Source organism: Protopterus annectens, chromosome 9.part0, assembly GCF_019279795.1.
Source record: "Protopterus annectens isolate FY-2018-M chromosome 9.part0, PAN1.0, whole genome shotgun sequence".
Classification (NCBI taxonomy): Eukaryota; Metazoa; Chordata; order Ceratodontiformes; family Protopteridae; genus Protopterus; species Protopterus annectens.
The window spans coordinates 1,191,503,066-1,191,529,691 of NC_056743.1; the positions used below are offsets into that span (position 1 = coordinate 1,191,503,066).

A 26,626-nucleotide genomic window follows, 5' to 3' on the forward strand; every position below is an offset into this window, starting at 1 on the left:
ATCTAAGCATCATAAAATAGCATTTTTAAAATAGATATGTATATCTACTTGTGAAACTAAAAACTAATTCTGTTCATGTCTTAACTCTATTGATAAAGCATAAAATGTCTTCATCAAAAACATCTACATACATATAAATATATCAAAACATAATTTTGTAGAAAATCTATATGAAACATATATACAGAAGCAAATATAGAAAGAAATTTCATCTGCATTAAACCCAAATGCTGTTGAACAATATATAAGAAAGCTGGTGGATGTTACCTTAGTTCTTAACCTTTCTCCAGGCATGAAGTTTCACTAATGTTTAAAATTCCTGGCTGCTAAAAAGGGCCTCAAGGAGACCCTATCATTAAGTCCTGAACCTCTATCATATTCCTTCCCTGTATATCTTTTACGAACAATAATAAGAAGATTAAACACATTTTTGCAAAAAATTGGAATATCTTAACTGTTGATGAGAAGCTGTGTGCAATGGTAGGGGACACTCCCAGATTCACCTACAAAAATGCAAAATCATTGAAACGTATGTTATGCTATGAAAGTAATGAGAAAAAAACACTTAGATCTACTAGAAAAGGGCCTTTTACATGTAGAAGCTGCAATCAGTGTTCTTATATGTTGAATGATAACAAATTTATTCACCCCGATACAGGGAAAGAATATAATTTTAGTACATATGCCGATTGCAAGACACGAGATTTGATTTATTTGGCCACTTGCATTAAATGCAGTTCATTCTATGTAGGCATGACTAATAGAACCTTAAGGGAACGTGTGAAAGAACACATATATGCGATAAATAAGGAGGATGAGAATAGCGTGTTAGCAAAACACATTATGAATAATGGCACCACACATGGTTTTAGGTTCATGGCAATAGAATTAATATACAGAATTGTTAGGTTAGGTGACTATAAGAATTTCACTGAACAAAGGGAAATGAGGTAGATATTGAGATTACAAGCAGATAGAGGTTCAGGACTTAATGATAGGGTCTCCTTGAGGCCCTTTTTAGCAGCCAGGAATGTTAAACATTAGTGAAACTTCATGCCTGGAGAAAGGTTAAGAACTAAAGTAACATCCACCAGCTTTCTTATATATTGTTCAACAGCATTTGGGTTTAATGCAGATGAAATTTCTTTCTATATTTGCTTCTGTATATATGTTTCATATAGATTTTCTACAAAATTATGTTTTGATATATTTATATGTATGTAGATGTTTTTGATGAAGACATTTTATGCTTTATCAATAGAGTTAAGACATGAACAGAATTAGTTTTTAGTTTCACAAGTAGATATACATATCTATTTTAAAAATGCTATTTTATGATGCTTAGATGTATGCCTTCATTTTTATTCATATTTTTCATCAGACTAATATGCTCCACATACAGCTTTACATAAGGTTTATATATATATATATATATATATATATATATATATATATATATATGAATACATATACTTATTTTTAAATATTAACATGACATTTATTTATTATTATTTATGTTTCTAATACTTGATGTATGGAGAGATTTTATAAACTGTGAACACAGAATAATGAAAGAATACTACCACAGCACAGTTCTATCCACTTAATATTTATGAGCTAGGAATACGATTGGTTTGCCAATGGAATAGTGTGGTATTTAAAGACAATTAATGTTGAGTAGTTAACAGTCTGATGAAGCATTCTATTTGAACGTGAAAGCGCTTACTGGATATAAGATTTTTTGTTCGTTTTTCATTGTTTTAAAAGAATAAATGGTCAGCTTCTTATAGTCGTGTTTGCTGCCTCATTCAGTTTTGTTTTTCTGAGATTCATTTGCAGCTGCTGTATTTGAGGTGCTTTACCCTTGATTGAGGATTCTGCATAATACAAGTGATGTTTTTGCTATTTTGCCTTTTCGTTGTTTTAAGTTCGACCAAGATGCATTCAATATAATGCGCCTTCAATTATCTAATAGGAACCCTGTATATCATGTGTTGCCTATTATTCTGTACCTCATGCAGCTGCTGTTTAGTGCTACACCAAAAATGGAGGTAGTCAACATCAAGCAGCTTCAATTAATATATAACTATCTGAATGTACCACACATTCTTGTTAATGAATATGATTTTTCTCCTTTTTTAACTTGACAGCTTCAGTGCTAAATCATTTATCCAGTTTAGTGAAGCACAGTTTTCTCTCCTTGCTGGAACACTAATGCATATTCTGTCATCAGTGAACTTTTCCTACAGAAGGACCAGAGTGCCATGTGCAGTAATGTCTAAGGCAATATCTGTGTGTAAAGGGTCACAGTGGTTAAGTGAATGCTTTTATTGTATATAACAGAATCCTCCAGGTACACAATCTCACAGTGCATTTGTATGTCAGGTGCAAAGACAATATTGGCCATGAGAATTGGAAGGTCCTTGTACACCTCCACAACATGTTGTGATGCATGTAGCATGTATCACATAATTAGCACAAAATATCTGAAGAAAATACATTAATTATTGGAGGTGTGATGTAACTGGTCACCATTAGACAGGAGCTGAGATGATTCAGCTAGAGGAAAAAAATCTTCTGAAGGCCATCATCAGCATCTGACACATGAGAAATGTATGCTACATACTGCATATCAGACACGCATATAACAAAAACACCTCAATAAGGATGCACTAAGGACATACATGTGTCCTAGCCAGCTGTAGCACTGGTATCATGGTAATATCATGCCATCACTGAGCACCTGTCAGTATGAAAGCATAAAAATAATCATATGCAACCTATATGCAAATAGTGAAGCTTATCTTACAACCTGTGACATACATACTTGGCCTGTCCTGGAAACGTGGCAGACAGAAAAATAGGGTCTATATTAGATACTCGAAGAGGCGTTTCATCAAACTCCTCTTTATCGACCCGTAAACCACGAACACACAAAACAGTGAATGAGCATATAAACGATTTCTTTCCATGGGTAAGAAATCACTTACCCTAAACAAAATAACACATCACTACAAACAATACAAAGTGGGTGGCTTTGCACCCCACACCCCCCAACATATGGGGCTGTGCCTCCCACACCCCCCTAACTTAATATACCAACTCCAAGATCACACTACAGTGGGGAAAACGGCAAAGTAACAGAGGTGGCCAAGCGATTTCTTTAGAATGAAATTGCTTATATGACCGTTTGCTGTTTTATGTTTTTGTTATTTAACGGTCGATGAAGAGGCATTTGAAGAAATGCCTCTTCGAGTATATAATAGGAACCTGAAAAATATGGATCACTGTATTCAGCAGTAACATCCCCACTATATCAGGCAACAAGGCCAATAACAATGTGCTAGAGAGATAGTTTCATCATGCAGCACTTACCCCTTCCTTGGAACAAACTTCCAATCAATATTAAGAATTGTGATACACTATCTTCCTTCACAAAGGAGCTTTATAACTGGATGGATATTCATAAATTCACTCCTGGTATGACTGGGGGGCTGTTCTTCCTTGAAAAAGCAGGTAAGATAAGGGTAGGTAGTACCAAGGTGTAAATGGCAACTTGACCCTATTGCTTTGTAATTTTTATGATTCCAATACATGTGGCCATAATGTTGATTCTGAGGCAAATGAGAGGACGTATGGAATACAAAGTGATTTTCCATTATTTTAAAAAGAATAAGAAAAAGTAATACTGATTAGCAGCTGTCTTGATTTTGGGGGTACCTAAGTTTAGGAAGGTTTTGAAGTGGGGACCACAAGCAGGGACTGTTGAAGAACAGTGACAGCTGACAATGTGTATTATTTGGGCAAACATAAACACTGAAAATGAGACTCAGGGTGTTATTTGACTGTATATGATAATTTTCAAAGGAATTTTAAGTATGTGCTAAAGTTTTGACATATCATTTCTGTGAGTTATTATTGTCTTTGCTATCATCTGATTCAGTCAGTGGGATATTTCAGAGCTTCTTGGGGTCTGACATACTTATTTCATGCACTTTGACCCTTAGATAACAACATTAGACTTACTCCTACTGTATAATGGCACAAATATTTATTGATGGGAGTAATCAAATGATAGCAGTGGTCTGGTTAAATGAAGTAACGCCACAAACATTTATTTAGTAGCAATCACTCAATCTGGTTCGGTGAACTGAGTATTGTAGCTAGGGCTGAGAGAATTAAATCTGTATCTGCAAAATATTACTGTTTTCCAGTTGTTATCTTATTCACACTGCTTAGGAAGATTAGTTACCTTAAAAAAAAATGGAAATTGATGTTTCAATTTCATTTTTTGTAAACAAATATAAAAGAAAGAAACATATATATTGTTTGGAATATATAAACATTTGCCTTTCTTGTCATTTCTTTAGGCATCATGGAGACCGTCACTAGTCCTAACCTATGCGGCATGTCAAACCAAGCGGGCCTTTTTCTCACAGATGCGAAACATCGGGCTGTGCTGGAACTCAATGAGGAAGGCGTGGAGGCCGCTGCTGCCAGCAGCATCACCCTATCACGAACAGCTAGTTTCTTTGAAGTGAATCAGCCCTTCCTTGTGGTCATTTGGGATGACCAGCTAGCCTACCCCATCTTCATAGGAAGGGTTCAAGATCCCAGCATAAAAGCTTAATACAACTGTTGTTTATACACTTGTGCCATACCTACAAGAGTATTGGATAAAGGGAGTTTACTTATTGAGTTCCATGAGAAAGCAAAAGTACTAAAATAACAGTTTTGATCAAATTATTGCAAGCACATTTAGGTGGCAGAATTCCAACAAGCATATTTACCCTGCTTAATTTGAAATTAACATCTGATGTCTATCAAATATTTATACTTTACAAATCACACTTGACATCTGAGGCATACTCATTTCATGCCTGTCCTGTATACACTGAACAAAGCATGCAAAGTCAGCCATTGTTAAGCCTGCACTGCATGCAGTGAATAAACTGTATAAAAATGATAACTGCAAGGTCTGCCCTTTATAGACTAAAAACCTGTACAATGGAGATATTAATTACTAAGTAAAATGTTCATGAAGGAACGGTATTTGTACGTCTGCTAGCCACTTAGCCGCACAAAAAAAGTTATGCATTATATGTCCGTAAATTCATCCTTCTTGGAAATTAAGTCAGTAATTCTAATTTGATCATATGCGACTGAAGGCAGCACCTAGAAACAGCTGTAACAGCTATGGCTAAGTCTGTCTCATACATACTGAAAGTAGAGCTGGCTTGTGGATTATCACTGTTAAACTGCCCAAGTTTAAGACATTTAATCTGAATTAAGTTATCAAATACGTATCACATGGGTGCTGTCATATTTAGGTACCCTCACACGAGAGTCCTTGGGAGCTGCTAAGAAAGTAACCATTTCAACTACATCAACTTCAAGAGTGAGAAATTAATAGGGTTGACCTTGTACTCTCAGGATAATAATCCACACTGTAATCATCTGTGGTCTTTATGTTGGATGGTGCACTCCCAAAAGGAAAAAAACACCATTTTAGACCACAATTATGATGCTGAACAGTTTTTTTCTCCTCAGTCTTGTTAGTGTTACTTGCTTCTGAATGCTGCACAAATTGCTGACGCAGCCTTGTCTTAGATGGGATACTGTGTAGTATGCACACATAAACCCATTTCACGCCAGGCTGCTGAAGCAATATGCATAGTACATCACCTCAGCGAGAAAATGTCCCACTCAAGTGCAGGGTATTATTACATGCTGTTTAAACTCACAATGGCAGGATATAGTTAATCACTAGTTTTAGGACTAGTAATTAAATAATCACTACACCAGCTAAAGAATGCAGTGCAGCCTTTTTTAGCAGATTTTACTTATACAGGCTGTAGCAAAAGTAGGGAGTTAAACTCCACTAAGCCTGTCTTCTGCACCTGAACAGCACTAAGGATGTGTGCATTACTGAGTGTGCCTTATAAACAACGGATAACAGCTCTGTGTCAGAATGCGTTTCTGAACTGGTCACATATACACCTAAGGGATGCTGCATTTCTGAACTGGTCACATATACACCTAAGGGATGCTACATTTCTGAACTGGTCACATATACACCTAAGGGATGCTGCATTTCTGAACTGGTCACATATACACATAAGGGATGCTGCATTTCTGAACTGGTCACATATACACCTAAGGAATGCTGCATTTCTGAACTGGTCACATATACACATAAGGGATGCTGCATTTCTGAACTGGTCACATATACACCTAAGGAATGCTGCATTTCTGAACTGGTCACATACACACCTAAGGGATGCTGCATTTATGAACTGGTCACATATACACCTAAGGAATGCTGCATTTCTGAACTGGTCACATACACACCTAAGGGATGTTAAGCACTGATACTTGGAGGCAGCAGCTTTATCTTTGCATGCTGTGATGGGAGTTAGTTGCATTGTTTGTGGTGTACAAATGACCATTGTAGAGCTTTCCTAACCTTCAAATCTTTTTTTGATCCCAGCTCCCATTAAATCTCTCTAAAGTTACTAAATGATGACTAATAGCTACAGGAACTCTCAGTGACATATTTAAAAAAACTATATTAAAAAGATGTTTAAGCTTGCTTATATTCCTTCATAATTTTTGTAGCAGCAAACAAGATTATAATATTTTAGAATTTGAGCAACATTCCTATCTGAAGCATCAGTATTTGTCAGTAAAAATAAATCATTTACCTATCATTTTTGTAATATTATATTACTGACAATTGAATTATAATTTGTATTTGCTTTCATTGTAGTTTGGACTTCAATAAAGATTTATTTTCATCTTGACAAGCATTGTATGAAAACATAAATGAACATTGATGTAGACCTTAGCAATCCGCCTGTAAAACTGCAGACCTGTTGTCTTTGTCATCAATATTAGTTGTAATACAGGCACATAGTGCATCCTTTATTTTGGGCAAGGGGAAGAATGAAAGATCCATCCTCAAACCATTTTACAAAACTGTTGCAGGAATACTTTTACTTGTATCTTTACATGCAGTGAGTTCATTTTTATTCCACAGATCATTTAAAGTGGAATATCTTTTCAGTGAAACTGGCCATATCACACTGACTACAAAAGAAGGCTGAATTATGAACATTTATGTGTGTGATAATGTGAAAAGTGTAGGAGGTGTAGCTGTAATACCTGATAACAGCCCTGGCAAAAATTACAAGTTACCTGTCACCGACAAAGTTACTCCAGTTTGGAAAGTCTCTGTGCACATTATTTACATACACCTGAAAGATAAATGTGCGATCCATGAAGACTGTGATCATGGCATATTGCAGCCTGCACTCCATAAGTGACATCTTCTGTGGACCTGATCCTACCACCCTGGATGCCTATGCCATGAATACATGAACACATTGCCTGGTGGTATACAGGTTGTACCTATGCCATGAATACATGAACACATTGCCTGGTGGTATACAGGTTGTGCCTATACCATGAATACATGAACACATTGCCTGGTGGTATACAGGTTGTGCCTATGCCCTGAATACATGAACACATTGCCTGGTGGTATACAGGTTGTGCCTATGCCCTGAATACATGAACACATTGCCTGGTGGTATACAGGTTGCTTTACTCTGCATGAATGTTTAGTAAGGTGCTCACTGACTAGTGTGCAAAATAACACTTTCCCTACCACTTTAGTGGGTGCCATCCCGCATGTAATGTCAGTGGTACTTGTATTTTCTCTCTGTCATTATTCTGTACGATTGCAGTTGTAATCCATAAAACAATGAATATAAGACTTCAAATCAAACTCCAACACAGCTAATTTTAAAAATCACTGTTACAAAAATAAAGCACTGTGTGTGTGTGTGTGTGTGTGTGTGTGTGTGTGTGTGTGTGTGTGTGTGTGTGTGTGTGTGTGTGCGCGTGCGCACGCGTGCGTGTGTGTGTGTGTGTGTGTGTGTGTGTGTGTGTGCCTGTGTGTGTGTATATATGCATGTGTGTGCGTGTGTGTATGCGTTTGTGAGTGTATGCGTGCATGCGTGTGTGTGTGTGTGTGTGTGTGTGTGTGTGTGTGTGTGTGTGTGTGTGTGTGTGTGTGTGAGTGTGTGTGTGCACATGGTGCTTTTCCTCCCTGCATCTCTGATATGGGGTGATGCAGCAGCACCATCCCTGCTAATGATACATAATAGCAAGTTTGCTATACATCGCAATAGGGAGAATACTGCAAGATACCACAACCTTGGACTTAGCATTATTCGGCCACATTTGATATTAGTATTTTAACTTCCTGATGATCATAGATGAAGTCCTTGAACTTATAACATGTACCCCTTTATGTCTAGTTGTGTCTGTGTTCCTCCTCCTTGAGAAAGTATCAACAAGTACTTACTCTCTAGACACACCTGTCTTTTCCATATAATATATGTTGGCAATCCCATTCTATCACCTATAAAATAATAACTTGTTATTTATCTGGAGCACCCTTTCCATTACATCAAAGTACGTGCTTTGTGTCTCTGGTTGCACCTTTCTTACTTTCCATAATGATAAAACACATGCCCATTGTTCACTGATACTTTGTATCTACCTTCTTCCCATCCAGTTGTGCTACTGCTCTATGCTCCATCAGTATGGGATACTTTGCCTAAATGAGTCATAACAGAATGATGTGTAGCAATGCTTCTCATGCACTTTAAGACTAGCCAATGAAGGTACAGATCTTCTAGTGTTGCAGAGTGGAACCTGTAAGCTGCTGACACTGCTTCTCTTAGTTGTCAGTACTGGGGGTTGGGGATTGGCATGCTAGTTAATGTGTTTACCTCACAGACAAAAGGTACAGGATTTGATTCTTACTAAGGGAATTTGGCTAGGTTTAAAATGGTCCAAAAGGGCAGCAGGCCTAGTAGCTACCTATTAACCTGTAAAATGATATTGTGTAACTGGCCCATGGATCATCCTTCACAAATCCATTAGAGGCACAGTGCAGTGTAACAGGAGGCTTATTATCATTGTCCTGTGCTGCTTATGACTGTATATTGAACATTAGCATTAATTATTTGCACCAGTTTGGCTATGATATATGCATGTGTGGTTATTATTTATGAATTACACTGCCACTTATTACAACTAGTGCTATGCAGTAAAGTTTCATGAATTTATGTGAGTTTGTAATGACATGGGTTGGGATTCAAAAAGGCTTACCATGATGGGAAACCTTAGTTCAACAGTTTCTCCAGTGCAGTAAACCTTTTCAATTCTTAGACTGCCCTACCACTGAGATTTCCCCAGTGAGGTCCTCAAGAAGGAGGGTGTTGTTGCAGGCAGAGGTGCATGATAATGCATTAGTCTTGGGGACTGGCTAATGCTAATTATCGATGCATTCTCCCAACAAAAATGTCAGTGGCTCCTGATTTGATTATCTTAATGATTCAGACAATCACTCAACCAAGTAAAATTTCACTACTGGAAGGAAAAAAGGGCTGCTATAAAACATGCTGTTTACCCATTTGCTCTTATGAGAGTACCACTGGTACAGGTAACGTCAACAAAAACTTGGAAGTTGTTTTAGTGTGAGTGTGTGTGTGTGTGTGTGTGTGTGTGTGTGTGTGTGTGTGTGTGTGTGTATGTGTGCGTGTGAGCATGAGCGTGTGTGTGTGTGTGTGTGAGTGTGTGTGAGTGTGTGTGTGTGTGTGTGTGTGTGTGTGTGTGTGTGTGTGTGTGTGTGTGTGTGTGTGTGTGTGTGTGTGTGTGTGTGTGTGTCGGCCTAGGTGGACATACTAGAGGAAGTTTGGTAGGGAATTGATTGCTTAGATGGCTGTGAGATTGTCAGAGTGTACCAATGGGTGAATTGGTGAGGTTTTCCAAAACTGAGAATAACTGTGGTTGGGCTTATTTGCTAATAAGTGGAGATTTGTGTATGTGTGTGTATGTAAGTGTCTGAATGTGTGTCTGAATATGTGTATGTGTGTGCATGTGTGTGTAGGGAGTGCCTTTGTCATTTTGATGCATGGGTCTCTAAGGAAAACATTGGCATGGTTAGGTCTGACAGTACTAGTGAGGGTTTGTATACAATTCAGAGACATGCTAATGAGCCAGTATGGATGTATTTCTCATTGTAGTGATAGCTATCTCAAAATTGCATTTTTTCACCATTGCAGTATTTGAGAGATCCATGCTAAGTAATAGCTTAATCCCTATATAATGCCAAAATACTGTGTGATGCATCTTAAATCCAAATATCAGAAAGCACAACAGCGCATGTTTAACAAAATGAAATTAAATCATTAGCACAGATCTGCTATATAGCACCCCACATCTAGCAAGTGAGAAGTGTAGTACAATATATTATGTATGGCTAAAAAAAAAAAAAGTCTTGCTAAAGGTTACCCAGCCATAGTAGAAATTAAAAAAAGACAATAGTGGAGATGAAGATAGATACAAAACAATGTATTATCATACATGGTGTATAAGGCAAACCAAAACAATCATCAGGTATATATTAAACAACAGTAGTTAGCAAGGCTGCCTCACAGAACTTGATTCTCCAGTTCAGTTCTTGGCTGGGCTGCTTCAATGACTACATGCACTCTTTGTCTTTGCAAGTACTTTCACTGGGTGCTGTAGTTTCCTCCAACATCTGAAAGACATACCATACATGAATTGCCTGTATAATATGTGTATCATATGTGCAACATATGCGAGTGAGTGAGTGTGTGTGTGTGTGTGTGTGTGTGTGTGTGTGTGTGTGTGTGTGTGTGGGTGTGTGTGTGTGTGTGCCTAGCTTATGATAGACTGATATCACATCCTGGATTGGTTTCTCTGCTTTTTGTCTACTGAGTGCCCTGAATTGGATAAAGCTGGTATGAGAGAATGAATAAGCAGTCAAGCTTAAACTCAGTTAAATCAACAGCCCATTTCCAAATGCAACTCCTCTACATTCATAGAAGTCTTAATTACCCTTTATTCATATTTCATCACATCCACCATTGAATATAATGCCCTGTTTTGTATTTATGTTTCTAAACATTTCACTCAAATGGTCACTCCGATACCAGGCTAAAAGAATTAAGTCTTCATCAACAGATAAATAAGACATTGGAATGATAGATTCATATCCCCCACCTCTGGTACATGAGAGTAACCCCTTTGCCACCTTCAGTGGAAACCTAGATAACTGGATGAGTATCCTCGAATTCTCCCCTGGTCTATCTTGTATTCCCCTCCTTTAGGCTGGATGGAACTTTTGAATATTGGTTGTTAGTAAGGTTGTAATGGTCTGTAGACTGATTGCCAAGTACTTACGTATGAACCTATGAACCATTAAGCATCCTGAAAAGTCATTATATTGAAATCAAATGCACATGATATAATACATGGAATGCATGCTGAACTAATCAAGCAAGTACACACTGGGAATCTTCGTATGCTAGTTACGTGTATATCTGTCCTAGTTAAGGGTGCTGATATTGTACACTGGCCACATATGTCTCAGTATCTTATATCATTTGTTCTTTGCTACAGTGAGGCATATGACCATTTGCATAATGGTATGTGTAGCATGTGACAATACTTTATGGGTTCTTTTATTTTGTATGTAAAATCCAGTTTGATATTTTTCATAAAGTGCCTTTGTGGGGCATGGATGACATATTACATTTTTTGAATATTAAATGTTTTTGGCTTTTTGTATAAGAAATACTAACAATAGTGCTACAATTTCTATATACCTATATGTCTTATAATTCAGATATTGTACATAAATACAAATATTCTTATTTTGTTAACTCTAGGAAGGCATTGATATGCCAAACAATTCAAGAAATCCCTCGGCCATGTAGATCAATCCAGCTGTCCCCACCACACTGTGGCACTGAACATGGCCAAAAGGCTGTGTTCAACTGAGCACCTCAAATAATATGGAGATTGAGGATGGGGATGCACAAAACCACCAGAGATTAGACTTATAGTGCTGCAATAAGACTGACATTACAATGGGGATCGGAAGTGTGGGATACCCTAGACCACCTGGGATTACTCTTTAATGGAAGTGCCATAATGGCTGCAACAGCCGTATGAGGATAGGGGTGGGGGATGTACTAAACAACCAGTGATTACTCTTAAAGTGCAACATCAGCACTGAAATCACAGTGGGAATGGGGAACCACTGGACACCAGGGATAAATCAAGGATAATGTGCCGTAATGGCACCAGCAGCAGTGCAGAAATCAGAAGGGTGGGGATGATAAACTACACTACCAGGGCATAATAGATATGTGCCATATTGGCACTTCAACTGTTACAAAGGTGGAGGGAATCACAGGATGGCAGATAGCTAGGTAGGTTAGGGACCGGTACTGGGACTGTGATATGTGTCAGTGTGTGTGTGTGTGTGTGTGTGTGTGTCTGTGTGTGTGTGTGTGTGTGTGTGTGTGTGTGTGTGTGTGTGTGTGTGTGTGTGTGTGTGTGTGCGTGTGTGCGTGTGTGCGTGTGTGTGTGTGTGTGTGTGTGTGTGTGTGTGTGTGTGTGTGTGTACATGTGTGAATGTGCACCTGTGTCTGTGTGTGTATTTGTGTGTGTGGTCAAGTTTTCTGTACGTGTGTGTGTGTGTGTGTGTGTGTGTGTGTGTGTGTGTGTGTGTGTGTGTGTGTGTGTGCGTGTGTGTGTGTGTGTGTAAAAGTGTCTGGGGATGGAATGTATTGCCTACATGATCAGTTTGCTAACATGACGTGCAGATCAACAATGATCTGTATGTCATGGTAGTAAATGCAACTCAGAGACATTCATCTTAGACAATAGTGAGGTTTTACTTCATCACTGCTAACATGTCTCTGAATCACAAATTGGCAATTTGCAAGAACAGAGCCTTTTTAGCATAATCTGTACGGTCCATGTTAGGCCCTTTAATGAATCTCTAAGAAAGTGTTACCACATAAATGCAGAGAAAGAAAAGAATAGAAATTAGCAAGCTGAATGTCAGCTTGAAAACATCAGAGAGTACTATAACACAGCTAAAAAGTAACACTACTTAAAGTATATAAAACAGGGAATACATCATCAAATGCTCTTAGATAGATGTGATAAAAGCAACACATAGCATCAAAACACATCCGAATTTATATTCAACAATAAGCTACAAACAGCGTAAGCATCAAAACATGCAAACATGTAAAGGAAAAGTAAAAAAACAAGTCATTTTTTGATGATACAAAAAAGTTTCTAGAGAATTTGAAAAGAATGCAACAGTGATAGTAACACCACTTAAACAGAAGAAATTAACATATTTTGGAGAAGAATTTATGAAGATCCAGTCGAGCATAACAAAGATGACAAATGAATAAAAGTGTTAAAATAAGAATGAAGACATGGTAATATAGAGGCTATGAAATCGAATGAAGTAACAGACAGATAAGTTGTGAGAAAATTAAGAAAGGTTCCTAAATCGAAACCTCAGATCCAGATCTAAATGCTACCCCCTCCTTTAACTACATTAGTATGCATCTGCAAGCATGGGTTTGCGCTGTCCAACTGTCTCTGTAACACAATTGGTTAAAATGGGCATTCTTAGACAATATCATAACTGCCTCTTGTTTACTGACAACCATCTACTTAAACAAACTGACACAGTTGTTAGAGTTGTGGCTATATAATGTTACTGGAGGCAAAGCTCTCACACAAAGCCACTACAAACAACAAGAAGCAGGTCACCAGTACCACAAAACACAACAGTAAACATATCATACACAGCTCAGGCCAAACATTTAGATCTACAAATACTGAAACACTCAAATGTAGTTTACCTAAACCACAAAGGTCTCCTAAACCTAAGAAACCTAAGAAGCAATTACCATAAGCAGCCATACAAACTCACAACACAGGCAGCACCCACCATGAAACATGAATTCATTTGAGTCACATTGTTTCCAATTAAAAGTCCATAAGGTATATACTCACATAGCCCAATATCCTAGTTGTAGGTGACTCTACAGTGGGACAAACAGATATCCCACTTAACAGACTATGCAAAGAGAAGGTCACAGTCATTGCCTATCAGGTGACAGGATTTGCCACATTAAGTAGGCACTCAACTCCCTGTACCACAAGTACAGATATGGCACAGTCATAGTGCACATGGATATAAATGACTTGAGACCAACCTCCCTGGACCATATGAAGAGAGACATGATGAGCTCTTCTGACATGTGTCCTAGGCAGCTACGCACCTAGCCTTGAGCACCATTCTACCATCACCAAGAATGAAGCTGCAATTTGAACAAAGAATTATTGCCTTCAACAATTGTTTTAGCTTCTGGTGTCATTTTAAGGAAGTACAATATATATTTGCCTGGAAGGAAATGGCAAACAGTCCTAACTACTTTGCCAGGGATGGCCTGCACTTATACCCCCAAGGCTTTCATATATGGGCTAAATCTCTGTCTTCCCCCATGAGGCCTCTTTTAGGCAATGTCAGTCTTCTAAAGCTTCCAACATAACAAAATAGAATGTAGATGACATAAAGATATAACTTACAATTCTTGCAGTCTAAGCAATATACATTTACTCCCTACAAGCTCTCCGTTCCATGGAAAACACTGATATATACATCCTCATGGAGACTTGATTAAAGATCAGTAAGAGATCTCCATCAGTGCAGGGTTTCAGTGCCTTCCACAAGTTCAAACCGACCATACTAGATGAAGGCATTAAAGGTAATGGTGGTGTGTCCATACTTAAAAAAAGCATTTCACCCCAGACTCATTAGACAAGATAACAACCTGGAACTCCTCCTTATCCAACTTGCTATTAACAAACCCCCTTACCATAGCATAGCTTACTATAGGAGCCTCTCTATGTCCCCCTCAGCCCACACCTTCTTTCCTAACTAATATAGAGTTATTATGCATGAAGACAAACATCATTTGCCTAGGAGACTTCAACTAACCCTCCATTAACTGGGAGACCTATACAACCTCAAACATATATGTCCAGAAATCTCTGGACTTCACCAATGCAAGCTCACTGGACCAGCTAGGCTGAATCCCAACCAAGGACAATAATGACCTGGAAATGGTCCTTACCAATAATGAACAGATTTGGTCTCCATCAATTGGTACTTAAACTCTGGTCAGAATCAATCACATTCACCATAATACTGAACTCAGAAACATTCTCCAATAACTCAGCATTCAGAGATTAAGTAAAGGCTAGTCTGCTACAATTGAATGGTGACTTGACTAAATTCAAACTACTCTTCCAACCTGATGATCCCTCTGCTTATGTGGAGTATTTTACTGCCAAGTTCTATGCACATGTAGTAGCAGTATAGACTCATCTGCCCACTCCAAAGTAAACAAAATGCCATATTTAAGAATAAGCCTCTGTGGTGGAACCCAAATATAAATAGGCTGTACCAGTCAGCCTGAAGCAGGAATTGTCGGACACCCTATTCTATGTCAGCCTTCAATCAGGTTTCATGCCAGATGAATAGAGGGCATCAGCAGTCATATCCTTGCCAAAAGTTGAGGCATCAACTGACCTGGGTAATTATAGACCCATAAGCCTGAGCAGGCTTATCTGTAAGGATATGGAGTTGATCATTATGGAACTAATTAATAAGGATACAAGCAACCTACAAACTCTTGAGAGTTCTCTGTAGAGCAGGTTACTGAAGCAATGGATGAGAGTAAATCAGTCCACACTACATGTTCAGATCTTGCAAAGGCATTCAACACAATCCCACATTTAGGCATCAAATAAAAGTTCTCCCAGTTAAATGTAAACCCTGATGTAATTCATTGGATAGAAAACTGGAACTCAAATAGAACACATGTAATTAGAGTGGACGGCTTTACCTCTACCAAAGATCTGTCACTAATGGTGTACTTCAGGGTTCAGTCCTTCAGCCAGTCATCTCTGACATTTACTTCTCTGAGCTCAAAGCAAATATTAAGGGTTTATGACAGACTAAGTTTGCAGATGACTGTAAACTTATTATCATAAACTCCCCAGAGGGCATTAAAATTATCAAAGACGGTATGTCCCAAACAAATACATGGTTTCAAAACCATGGATTAAAACTAAATGCCAAGAAATGCATATTCGTATCATTTGGCAAGCATGGCCACCCTTGTAAATTATCAGATTGACAATACACCCCTGAAAAGTTGATTTTGTAGTCAGGGATCTGGGATATGTCAACAAAAAACTGCCCTTTGATCACAATATATCCACTACTGTAAGGAAGATATTTTTCATCACACAGCTTATATTTAAAGATATGGCATCCAGGTCCAGGGATGTAATCATTCGACTGTACTCAGCTTTTATTAGGCTGACCATAGAATATGATGCCCCTCTTGGCATGTACCTGTCCAAACACTTGGTACAACTGAAGTGACCACAGTGCTTTTTCACTAAAAAAAGACAAGGCCTTGTATAGGGCTCATGTATTCTGTTTGATTTTATTGTTTTGTTTCCTGTTGGGCATGAAAAAACAAAGTGAGTAATAAAGACAAACATATAAATCTACATTACTTAGATATTATGCTTGCTAGCCTATTATAATATGATTACTAGTGAGTATGTTTTCAATAATCCTGCATTCAGTGATCAGAGTTTTCCATGTACTTTATAACATATATGAGCTAAACATATTTCTTGCAAAGCTGCAGCTCTCCTGTGACGTTTCAAGCCAATGCCCATGTATCAAGGCAACGTGCTTAAAAAGGGAAGCTCTGCAGGGGTCATAGTTAGGCTGTCTTGCAGATTGGGGAAGCTAATCTGTAGAAATAAACTTAAAAAAAAACACACACACAATTTATTCATCCATCCATCCATCCACAACCCCCTCTTCCCATTTTTGGACATGGTGTTGGGGTGTCACTTCAACAGGGACAATCATCTTTTTAAATAATCCAGATAACTCAGGAAGATAAATACTATTTTTGATCAATGTCAAGTGCTTCAGTGTATATAAGCTTAGTTTGCTGACCTTTCTCCCTATCTTACTTGGCCCAGAACTCAAGTTTAGTAAGCAGTGCCTGTCTTCATTCATGCATCATGATTCAAGTTGCCAGCTTGATCATGATTTGATCTGATTTAATTTACTTTGATTTGATTGATTGATTCAGGGACTGTCTTGGCCAAGCAGAGCTGCATCTGTACCAAGAAAGAAAGTCTGTCTGGGTTCTGTGCAAGAGGATTAAGCTGATGATTTTTTAAGTAACTGATTTTTTTATTAAACTGTTTCTAGCTGCAGCTTGGTGTGCTTTTTCATTATTTACTCTGTACTGTGGTTTACTTCTTATTCTCAGTACCAAGATACTGGTCCCTAATACAGGCCTAAATCATATAAACTATGCAGACTGTATTAAAGCTTTGTCCCTATTCTCAGTGTCAGAAAGCCTACTAAGAGGTGACTTCTGCCTTGCATATACAGACCCTATCCTGTCAGATCTTTTATACATTCACAAGTCCAGTGGTAGTATAAACACCCAATCAAGGAATCTCTACCTCTTTTGCAACATAAACAGAACATGTTGGAGGGCTAGAGATGAATCATAGAGAATACCGCTTCTATAGAATTATCTTCCACTCTGCATAAAGCAGACTTCTTCTCCTACTGTAGTCAGACAAAATTTGGATGATTAGATGGGAAGCTGTAACTTCACCCTCTGCATAGCATCCATGTCCCATATAAAATCGGCATCAAGTAAATATCCCAACATATATTCTTTTTCTGCCTACCTCTGGATTATTCATACACAAGATATAAAAGCTAAAAAAAACTACTATGGGAATGTAAGGTTAGGCTTCTTAAGATCCTCACTGATCAATAGCCTAGTAATTGGCAATGAGCCTTCTGAGTAAAGCATGAATATCTTTGCACAAGAATTTAACCCTGAATATGTATATGCATATCCCAAACAGGTACCAGCCTGGATAACAACAGGAAAAAACACAGTCCGCCTTAAAAGTAAGTTTGCAACTCATTCGAGGAATCACTCGCTTCTAATAACATATAAATTATATACGGGAACTAATACAGACAGAGTTTATAGTCACTTTGAAAAAAAAATCCAATCATGAAAATAGAACAGAAAGGTAATAAAATAACTGCATATGAAACAACTAATCATTTGTTATTGGACAAAGCCATAAGAGGGAGAGCTATTAAAATGAGGCAGAGCCTAAATATGGCATGGCTAGATTATGAAAATCATTTGAAAGCATTCCACGTTCATGGATTATGGAATGCTTACAGGTCTGAAAATACACCCTACACTGATAAATGGTATAAAAGTCACAATGAAATAGTGCCAAACCACTTTACAACTGAAGCTTGATAAAGAGCAATTCCAGTGATAAAAATCCAAAGAGAGAAATTTCTGTGTGATTCGTTGTTATCACTGCTGTTTTTGCCGTGCCCTTAACCCATCAAACTTCCTACTTAGCAGACCAGGCTATGGTTACAGCTTGACTGTCACAAACCAGCCTTGCCCAATGATATCTCATCCACTTTTGAGGATGATTCAAAATCGTATAGCTCATCAGAATCATGTAAGCAACCACAACCGAAAGTACAACTAAAAATAGTTCAAATTTTTATAAATAACATATAAATGACATTTGATCTTGAGCAATATTTATAGCAGGAAAACTAAAACATCGAGAAAATATCTCTCTGGGACAGGAATGTGATACAAAAAAACTCGAGCAAGAGGAAAGGTATAAACATCTGGAAAGAGATGAAGGGTCAGCAATACAGTATGCACAAATGAGAACAAAGATAAGTAAGGAATATTTTAGACTAAAATATTGAAAACTCTGTTGATATCTTGGAATAAAGTTTACGCTATAAATCAGCTTGCTCTTTCTGTTATTAACTTACGGGTTTGTTGTGACTGACTGGCTCAAAAAGTGTTGGATCTGTTGTGCAAGAAAACAAGAAAAATGATTAATGCTTATCAAATTTTATATAAAAACAATGCATGGCATGATTATATATCCATTGGTCTAAAGAAAGCATGGACCTCCTTAAAATGGACTATACATTTAGGCCTGCACTCATAGGACTGCATGCATATTTGTTGATATCATAAGATCCAAATGTAATGAAAGATCTAAGCCATGAAAAACAAGTTTAAGAAGATATCTTTGCTCAGGTTAGCAAAAGCATTTCATAAAGGAGTGGGAATGAAAATCAAACCAGAAGTGGCAGACGTGATCAGGTAAAAAAGGAAAGAAAACTGAAATGCCCACAATTATAGCAATAAGTATAGAGAAATGTTGAAACAACCACATGTTGATCAAGATCTGACACACAAATGACAAAGGAGAGGGGAAATTAAACTGAAGGATGAAAGATTAATAACGGCAGCTCAAGACAATAGACTGCATGCACACTAGTTTACAAAGTGTATAAAAAGGGAGAGATACAGGGAATTGTAGATGCTGTGGTACAGAACTATGAATGTAGATGCTGTGGTACAAAACTGCAAATGTGGATGCCATGGTACAGAACTATAAATGTAGATGCAGTGGTACAGAACTACAAATGTAGATGTAGTGGTACAGAACTACAAATGTAGATCCTGTGGTACATAACTACAAATGTAGATGCTGTGGTACAGAACTACAAATGTAGATGCTGTGGTACAGAACTACAAATGTAGATGCTGTGGTACAAAACTACAAATGTAGATGCCGTGGTAGAGAACTACAAATGCAGATGCCATGGTACAGAACTACAAATGCAGATGCTGTGGTACAGAACTACAAATGTAGATGCTGTGGTACAGAACTACAAATGTAGATGCCGTGGTAGAGAACTACAAATGCAGATGCCATGGTACAGAACTACAAATGCAGATGCCGTGGTACAAAACTACAAATGTAGATGCTGTGGTACAGAACGACAAATGTAGATGCTGTGGTACAGAAGTACAAATGTAGGTGCCATGGTAGAGAACTACAAATGCAGATGCCATGGTACGTAACTAGAAATGTAGATGCTGTGGTACAGAACTACAAATGTAGATACAGTGGTACAGAACTACAAATGCAGATGCCGTGGTACAGAACTATAAATGTAAATGCAGTGGTACAGAACTACAAATGTAGATGCTGTGGTATAGAACTACAAATGCAGATGCTGTGGTACAGAACTACAAATGTAGATGCAGTGGTACAGAACTACAAATGCTGATGCTGTGGTACAGAACTACAAATGCAGATGCTGTGGTACAGAACTACAAATGCAGATGCAGTGGTACAGAACTACAAATGCAGATGCTGTGGTACAAAACTACAAATGTAGATGCTGTGGTACAGAACTACAAATGTAGATGCCGTGGTACAGAACTACATATGTAGATGCCGTGGTGCAGAACTACAAATGTAGATGCCATGGTACAGAAATACAAATGTAGATGCCATGGTACAGAACTATAAATGTAGATGCAGTGGTACAGAACTACAAATGTAGATGCTGTGGTACAGAACTACAACTGTAGATGCCGTGGTACAGAACTACAAATGTAGATGCCATGGTAAAGAAATATAAATGTAGATGCAGTGGTACAGAACTACAAATGTAGATGCTGTGGTACAGAACTATAAATGTAGATGCAGTGGTACAGAAATACAAATGCAGATGCTGTGGTACAGAACTATAAATGTAGATGCCGTGGTACAGAACTACAAGTGTAGATGCAGTGGTACAGAACTACAAATGTAGATGCTATAGTACAGAACTAGAAATGTAGATGCAGTGGTACAGAACTACAAATGTAGATGCCATGGTACAGAACTACAAATGTAGATGTAGTGGTACAGGACTACAAATGTAGATGCTGTGGTACAGAACTACAAATGTAGATGCTGTGGTACAGAACTACAAATGTAGATGTTGTGGTACAGAACTAGAAATGCAGATGCTGTGGTACAGAACTACAAATGTAGATGCAGTGTTACAAAACTACAAATGCAGATGCTGTGGTACAGAACTACAAATGTAGATGCTGTGGTACAGAACTACAAATGTAGATGCCATGGTAGAGAACTACAAATGTAGATGCCATGGTACAGAACTAGAAATGTAGGTACCATGGTACAGAACTAAAAATGTAGATGCAGTGGTACAGAACTACAAATGTAGATGCTGTGGTACAGAACTACAAATACAGATGCTGTGGTACAGAACTACAAATGCAGATGCCGTGGTACAGAAATGTAGATGCCATGGTAAAGAACTATAAATGTAGATGCAGCGGTACAGAACTACAAATGTAGATGCTGTGGTACAGAACTATAAATGTAGATGCAGTGGTACAGAACTACAAATATAGATGCCATAGTACAGAACTAGAAATGTAGATGCCATAGTACAGAACTAGAAATGTAGATGCAGAGGTACAGAACTACAAATTTAGATGCTGTGGTACAGAACTACAAATGTAGATGCTGTGGTACAGAACTATACATGTAGATGCCATGGTACATAACTACAAATGTAGATGCCATGGTACAGAACTAGAAATGTAGATGCCGTGGTACAGAACTACAAATGTAGATGCCATGGTAAAGAAATATAAATGTAGATGCAGTGGTACAGAACTACAAATGTAGATGCTGTGGTACAGAACTATAAATGTAGATGCAGTGGTACAGAAATACAAATGCAGATGCTGTGGTACAGAACTATAAATGTAGATGCCGTGGTACAGAACTACAAGTGTAGATGCAGTGGTACAGAACTACAAATGTAGATGCTATAGTACAGAACTAGAAATGTAGATGCAGTGGTACAGAACTACAAATGTAGATGCCATGGTGCAGAACTACAAATGTAGATGTAGTGGTACAGGACTACAAATGTAGATGCTGTGGTACAGAACTACAAATGTAGATGCTGTGGTACAGAACTACAAATGTAGATGTTGTGGTACAGAACTAGAAATGCAGATGCTGTGGTACAGAACTACAAATGTAGATGCAGTGTTACAAAACTACAAATGCAGATGCTGTGGTACAGAACTACAAATGTAGATGCTGTGGTACAGAACTACAAATGTAGATGCCATGGTAGAGAACTACAAATGTAGATGCCATGGTACAGAACTAGAAATGTAGGTACCATGGTACAGAACTAAAAATGTAGATGCAGTGGTACAGAACTACAAATGTAGATGCTGTGGTACAGAACTACAAATACAGATGCTGTGGTACAGAACTACAAATGCAGATGCCGTGGTACAGAAATGTAGATGCCATGGTAAAGAACTATAAATGTAGATGCAGCGGTACAGAACTACAAATGTAGATGCTGTGGTACAGAACTATAAATGTAGATGCAGTGGTACAGAACTACAAATATAGATGCCATAGTACAGAACTAGAAATGTAGATGCCATAGTACAGAACTAGAAATGTAGATGCAGAGGTACAGAACTACAAATTTAGATGCTGTGGTACAGAACTACAAATGTAGATGCTGTGGTACAGAACTATACATGTAGATGCCATGGTACATAACTACAAATGTAGATGCCATGGTACAGAACTAGAAATGTAGATGTAGTGGTACAGAGCTACAAATGTAGATGCTGTGGTAGAGAACTACAAATGTAGATGCTATAGTACAGAACTAGAAATGTAGATGCAGTGGTACAGAACTACAAATGTAGATGCCATGGTACAGAACTAAAAATGTAGATGTAGTGGTACAGAACTACAAATATAGATGCTGTGGTACAGAACTACAAATGTAGATGTTGTGGTACAGAACTACAAATGTAGATGCTGTGGTACAGAACTAAAATGTAGCTGCCGTGGTACAGAACTACAAATGTAGATGCCATGGTACAGAAATACAAATGTAGATGTAGTGGTACAGAACTACAAATGTAGATGCTGTGGTAGAGAACTACAAATGTAGATGCTATAGTACAGAACTAGAAATGTAGATGCAGTGGTACAGAACTACAAATGTAGATGCCATGGTACAGAACTACAAATGTAGATGTAGTGGTACAGAACTACAAATGTAGATGCTGTGGTACAGAACTACAAATGTAGATGTTGTGGTGCAGAACTACAAATGTAGATGCCATGGTACAGAACTACAAATGTAGATGTAGTGGTACAGAACTACAAATGTAGATGCTGTGGTACAGAACTAGAAATGTAGATGCTGTTGTACAGAACTACAAATGTAGATGTATTGGTACTGAACTACAAATGTAGATGCAGAGGTACAGAACTACAAATGTAGATGCTGTGGTACAGATCTACAAATGTAGATGCCATGGTACAGAACTACAAATGTAGATGCCATGGTACAGAAATACAAATGTAGATGCTGTGGTACAGAACTACAAATGTAGATGCTGTGGTACAGAACTACAAATGTAGATGTTGTGGTGCAGAACTACAAATGTAGATGCCATGGTACAGAACTACAAATGTAGATGTAGTGGTACAGAACTACAAATGTAGATGCTGTGGTACAGAACTACAAATGTAGATGCTGTGGTACAGAACTACAAATGTAGATGTTGTGGTACAGAACTACAAATGTAGATGCTGTGGTAGAGAACTACAAATGTAGATGCTATAGTACAGAACTACAAATGTAGATGTACTGGTACAGAACTACAAATGTAGATGCAGAGGTACAGAACTACAAATGTAGATGCTGTGGTACAGAACTACAAATGTAGATGCCATGGTACAGAACTACAAATGTAGATGCCGTGGTACAGAACTACAAATGTAGATGCCATGGTACAGAAATACAAATGTAGATGCTGTGGTACAGAACTACAAATGTAGATGCTGTGGTACAGAACTACAAATGTAGATGTAGTGGTACAGATCTACAAATGTAGATGCAGAGGTACAGAACTACAAATGTAGATGCTGTGGTACAGAACTACAAATGTAGATGCTGTGGTACAGAACTAGAAACAGTTATACATCTTGCTGCTGGTTCTAATACACTTAAAGCTGCAGGTCTGAGGGTCTATGCACTGAAGTGCACAATAATATGATGACACAACTATTACACTGGGGATTATGCAAACACTAACATACAGGTAGCTTGGAATTACTGGAAACATGAACCACAACAAATTACTAAAAATGAAGTACTGATCACCCATTACCAAGGAGGAGAAAGAGTAGGAGTAAGAAAAACAGAAGGACAAAAGTGGCATTAAACATAGAAATAGCCATACCTAGTGATTATAGTGTCCTGCATACTGAGAGACATGAAGTCATAAAATACCAGGATTTCCAATCAGAAAATAAACTGGAACAAAGTAGAATAAAGACATGCGCGCGCGCGCACACACACACACACACACACACACACACACACACACACACACACACACACACACACACACACATTTCAAATAATAGTAGGAGCAACAGAAATGATAAAAATAATTTTTAAGTATAGTTAAATGTGTTACCTATACAGGTAACTCCATATGAACTGCAGAAGGAGGCAATTTTGAGTATATTGAACATGTTGAGAAGAGCGCTTATGGCAAACGTCAAAGATTGTAGAAATACTCATTTCAAAAATTTTAACCATGCCTTGACTCAGGAATGGGGTCAATTCCTGTCAAGGTATTAGAAACCCTGAGTGTCTGAAAAAATTAAAAAAGGGCACATACAGGTACAAGTTCTTTAAATACAGCTTCCCCAAATTTGTCAGGTGGATCTGGTAAGAAATGTGGGAACCTTCAAACAAATCAATAAATCCTCCAACATTTTTTCAGGTTCATACATGTGGTCCAGCCACATGTGTTCTCACAGATTACACATCACTACTGTGTAAAATCCAAGGCCTGAACAACTCTCAGTTACCCATAGCATAGGATCTCAGCTTCAGTTCCACACACAGACTTCACCTCCAGTTGCAAAACTTCTCAGCTTCATATTTTTATCAAAAAGTCTGCTTCTAGCCCCATTTTTCCACTTAATTGTTTTCAAATCGAAAGAAGTAAAACAAACAAGAATTTCTGCCTCTGTAATGTAAATATTTATGCTTTCAGGCTACTCCTCCCAGATGAGCTCTCACTGCTCTCTCCCTCAGCTCCTGATGGTCCAACCCTTGTGTGATCTACACACAAAAATCATTTTCCTGTTCTGTTGCCATCAGTTGTTGAGACACAACTATAATACATTTGATTTTATCTACTTTGAGTGTCAATGGCACTGCTTGGTTAGCTTTTCCAAACCCTTCCATAGACATTTCCATCCCTCCTCAGCGGCTGCACCTAACTTTGTGTCATCAACAAAAAGGCTGATCCTGTGCTCTCTTCCCTCAGATATGTCTGAAACAAACATAGTTAAATTACAGAACCCAGGAATCAAAATGCAGTGCTCCATTTGTCATTTTCTTTATTCCTAGCATTGTTCATCTTACATTGTTCCATGTTACATTGTTCTATGTGTCTTAACCTTCAGTCTTGCTGTAGGCCCATTCCTCTGCCTTGGTCCTTTCACCAACCCCTTCTGGTTTTCTAGCTGCTACCTATACAGGACAGACTCAACAAACTTGGTGAAGTGCAGGTAGATTACAGTTTCCAATACTCTACAGGCTGACTGGCATTTCCTTCTGGTGGCTCTAGATTTTATTGAGTCTCAGTCCAACAAGAACTACAATTCCTGATTTCAATTTATAAGCAACTCATCCCAGTGAAAAAAAAAATAAATGTAGACATTCTTTGAAGGTAAACACGCTACCCATGTATCTCCTATATGGTCCAAAAAGGTTCTTACTGATATATATATATATATATATATATATATATATATATATATATATATATATATATATATATATATAAAATTGTCAATTTTTCATTCAAATGAAAAAAAGTCAGCCCAGCTGATCAAAAATCACTCAAACACTGCCGGGTTTGTTTTAGTGTGGTGCAAGATCACTGATAGGAGATATCAGGAAACTAGCTCTTTGTCAAATGTGCAGTGATTTCCAAGTTAGTATATATAATTAGCAGGGGGTGTGGGGGTGCAGGGGATATCCCCTACAAAAAAGATTGTTTGCCCTTTTTTTTATTTTCACTTTTTTTAGCTTGATCAGTTTTTGTAGATCTGTGTGTGTGTGTGTGTGTGTGTGTGTGTATATGTGTGTGTGTGTGTGTGTGTGTGTGTGTGTGTGTGTGTGTGTGTGTGTGTGTGTGTGTGTGTGTGTGTGTGTGTATACATACATATATATATATATATATATATATATATATATATATATATATATATATATATATATATATATATATATATATATATATATATATATATATATATATAGGTCTACTTTGATTCACTGAAAACTAATTTAACGGAATTTCAAAACACTCACACCAAATCACTGAAAGCTGAAATCACTGAAAAATCATTTCACTGAATGCAAGCACTGTTGGGCAAATAACATGTATATTTCCTTTTCCCCACTGTAGTGCGATCCTGGAGTTAGTATATAGTTAGGGGGTTTGGGGGGCACAGCCCCCCACATTGAGGTGTGTGAGGGGCGTAGCCTCCACTTTCATTTGGTTTTATATTGTTAGCTTTCAGTGAAATGAGATTCATAAATATAAAAGCTAAATTAGTGGGGGCT

The 26,626-nt window shown here is 37.8% G+C and overlaps 1 protein-coding gene and 1 long non-coding RNA gene across 2 annotated transcripts in view; one reads left to right on the top strand and one right to left on the bottom strand.

Moving 5' to 3' along the window:
• SERPING1 (serpin family G member 1) overlaps positions 1–6,803 on the top strand; it is a 373,810-nt gene extending 367,007 nt beyond the window's left edge. The window contains exon 10 of the mRNA XM_044084098.1: positions 4,371–6,803. Coding sequence (XP_043940033.1) covers positions 4,371–4,630 — 260 coding nt within the window. The 3' untranslated portion in view covers positions 4,631–6,803. The remainder of the gene's footprint in view (positions 1–4,370) is intronic.
• LOC122811927 lies at positions 6,215–7,827 on the bottom strand. Its single transcript, XR_006366314.1, has 2 exons — positions 6,352–7,827; positions 6,215–6,273 (listed from the first exon to the last, which is right to left on the bottom strand). It is a non-coding gene; the product is annotated as an uncharacterized LOC122811927 (long non-coding RNA).
• Between the last annotated feature and the right edge of the window lie 18,799 nt (positions 7,828–26,626).